This window comes from Littorina saxatilis, unplaced genomic scaffold (assembly GCF_037325665.1).
Source record: "Littorina saxatilis isolate snail1 unplaced genomic scaffold, US_GU_Lsax_2.0 scaffold_2436, whole genome shotgun sequence".
In the NCBI taxonomy this organism is placed as follows: Eukaryota; Metazoa; Mollusca; class Gastropoda; order Littorinimorpha; family Littorinidae; genus Littorina; species Littorina saxatilis.
This window is the reverse complement of record NW_027127151.1, coordinates 1-2,500: the sequence shown is the minus strand read 5'-3', so window position 1 is coordinate 2,500 and position 2,500 is coordinate 1. Positions and strand designations below refer to the sequence as shown.

General features: G+C 45.2%; 2 protein-coding genes across 2 annotated transcripts; both read right to left on the bottom strand.

Moving 5' to 3' along the window:
• Positions 1-89: 89 nt before the first annotated feature.
• On the bottom strand, positions 90-515 carry LOC138955615 (piggyBac transposable element-derived protein 3-like). The gene has a single exon (XM_070327182.1). It carries the CDS (start codon positions 513-515, stop codon positions 90-92), a length of 426 nt encoding a protein of 141 aa, XP_070183283.1.
• Positions 516-540: 25 nt separating this feature from the next.
• LOC138955614 (piggyBac transposable element-derived protein 2-like) lies at positions 541-939 on the bottom strand. Its single transcript, XM_070327181.1, has one exon. It carries the CDS (start codon positions 937-939, stop codon positions 541-543), a length of 399 nt encoding a protein of 132 aa, XP_070183282.1.
• Between the last annotated feature and the right edge of the window lie 1,561 nt (positions 940-2,500).

Below are 2,500 nucleotides of genomic sequence, written 5' to 3'. Positions count from 1 at the left end.
TGTGCAAACAAAATTGCTTTCAACGATTTTTGTACAGCTCGTCAGAGCTTTTCACTTTCATTGTGAGTGGTCAAGTGGTCAGTTACCGATTACACAGGAGTATGAAATGCCACAAAACAGTACTTTCGGTGCAGAGGGACATTGCACTTCAGGCAGATTTGTTTGACCTTTTTGCCACATTGTGCGCATCTTCTCTGCTTGGAGATGTGCTCCACCAGGTGATCCAACCCATCACATCTGATTGCTGGTGGAACTCTTCTGTCCAGCTTTGCCACACGTCCGACAGGATGGTTAGGGAGCTCCAGACGGGCAGCAGCGTGTGACCTCTTGAGGTAGATGTCCGCGATGGCACGCCGAACTGCCAGAAGATCCATGGGAATGTACTCTGAGGCAGGTGTTGCCCTGTACATGTGCCATGTTTGCTGCACACACAGGTCAAGACAGAAGCTGAAAATGGCCCACCACCATTTCTTGGATCGTATGGAGACTCGGTATTTGGCAATGTTCTGGTCCATTCTGTCGCACCCGCCCATTGTCTTGTTATAGTGTTTGATCAGGAAGGGCTGCGAGATCTTGACTCGTTTTTTTCTCTGCCTTGGACCACCGGGAGGCTGACTGCAGAGGGTTGACTCCTGCTGCATTGGAGACAGCGTTGACGATGTTGTTGTCGTTCCATCGAACCACTATCACTCCTGTGTTTTCGGCCTGTTGAAAGTCGTAAGTGCCTCTCTTGGTATTCTTCATTTCATTGATTGACTTCAGTGGGCACTGATCGGTCCTGTTGGCACGAACCGTTCCTGTACATCCAATCTTCTTGCTCGTGAGGACGTCAACAAGCTTCAGACTTGTAAACAGGTTATCAAAGGTCAGATGGTAACAATCTTCCGGCTCCTCTTCCTCCAGCTCAGAGATGAGGTCAACCACCACGGCTCCACCCATTCCAATGCCTGGATACTCATCTGCATTAGCTTGCCTGCCTTTTGCTCCTTGAGGGTTCAAACTGGACGCAGTACCCAAGGGGTGTGGCCAGCACCCACATCTTGTATCCGAAGCGTATAGGCTTCCCTCTAATGAATTGCTTTGCACCGTGTTTCCCATAGTATGGGATCATGCTCTCGTCGATACTCAAATGTTGTTGCTTCATGATTTTTTTTGAAGTACATGAGGCATCTCTCATTGAGCATGGTAATCAATGGCCTGATTTTGGCCATATCCATCACCACCACTGTTCTCCTCTCCCAATGTAGTTCTGCCACTGAGTCCCACAATAGTAGCTGTGGCACTGGCAGTCAGTTGTCGTCCGGACAAGTTGTGGACAGCACACTCCCCATCTTCTTCACCACTATCTTCATCAGTCAACTCATCAACTTCAGGAGGGTCGAGAAAGATGTCAGCTCTTTGAAATAAGTCATCATCTTCAAGCATATCTATTACCTCGTTCACAGTGAATCTGAAACAAACCCAACCCGTACATGAAAAAACCTCTGGCCATTTAGCCCTAGCGTCCTTTTTAAAGGACACCAGATCGAAACTGCCTATAACACAAACTATGGACTATATTCACAAAAAGAAAAATATGTTTCTAGATTATGCCTTTGTCTTCAAATTACCTTCAGTAATGATATTAAAAATGTTGATAATTACACAAATATAGCCTTACCTTCATTTGGAACTCATCTTGATCTGCTCAGCATGTGGATTTTGAATGCTGTCCACCATGACACTTTACTGCCAAAAGAGATAACTTTCTCCAACTCAGCTTCTGAAACGGTGTTACCTCCCTTACACCAATCAGTGACTTAGACCTTTCTCAGAGTCTGTGTTGTAAATCAGGTGGGGAAAATGTAAGCGTCCTTTTTAAAGGACGCCAGGCTTAAATGTAATTATCATCACAGTTAGTGAAAATATATTATCCAGCTGTTAAGAGCACCTGTACTGTGTATATACCCGTGTGCTTGTATATATCACAATTACCCTACAACATGTAACTCCATTTCATATATAACATCAATTCACATTGCTGTTTTAATATCGGTGTATGATCATGTTTAATTAACTATCAGTCTGATCCTGTCTTACAAAGCAGCACGAATAACCTACACCCCTTGTTTCATAACATTGTCCGAGCTGTCGGTCTGTCTGGCCGTATGCATGTCTGTATCTCTGTCTTTGTCTCTGATCTGTGTGTGTGTGTGTGTGTGTGTGTGTGTGTGTGTGTGTGTGTGTATGTGTGTGTGTACGCGTGTGTGTGAATGTGTAAAGCACCTGTGTGTATGTGTTTGTGTGTGTGTGTGCGTGTGTGTGTTTTATGTGTGTGTGTGTGTGTGTGTGCACGTGTGTGTGTGGTTGTGTGTGTATGTGCACGCGTGTGTGTGTGTGTGTGTATGTGTTTGGGTTTATGTAAAGGCATGTCTGTGTGTGTCTGTGTGTCTGTGTGTGTGCGTGTGTGTGTGTGTGTGTGTGTGTGTGTGTGTTTGCGTTAGTATGTATGAGTGTGTGT

Bases quoted from the DNA above. Each gene is read 5' to 3' on its own strand.
- LOC138955615 (XM_070327182.1), bottom strand. From the start codon at position 515: ATGGACCAGAACATTGCCAAATACCGAGTCTCCATACGATCCAAGAAA.
- LOC138955614 (XM_070327181.1), bottom strand. From the start codon at position 939: ATGGGTGGAGCCGTGGTGGTTGACCTCATCTCTGAGCTGGAGGAAGAG.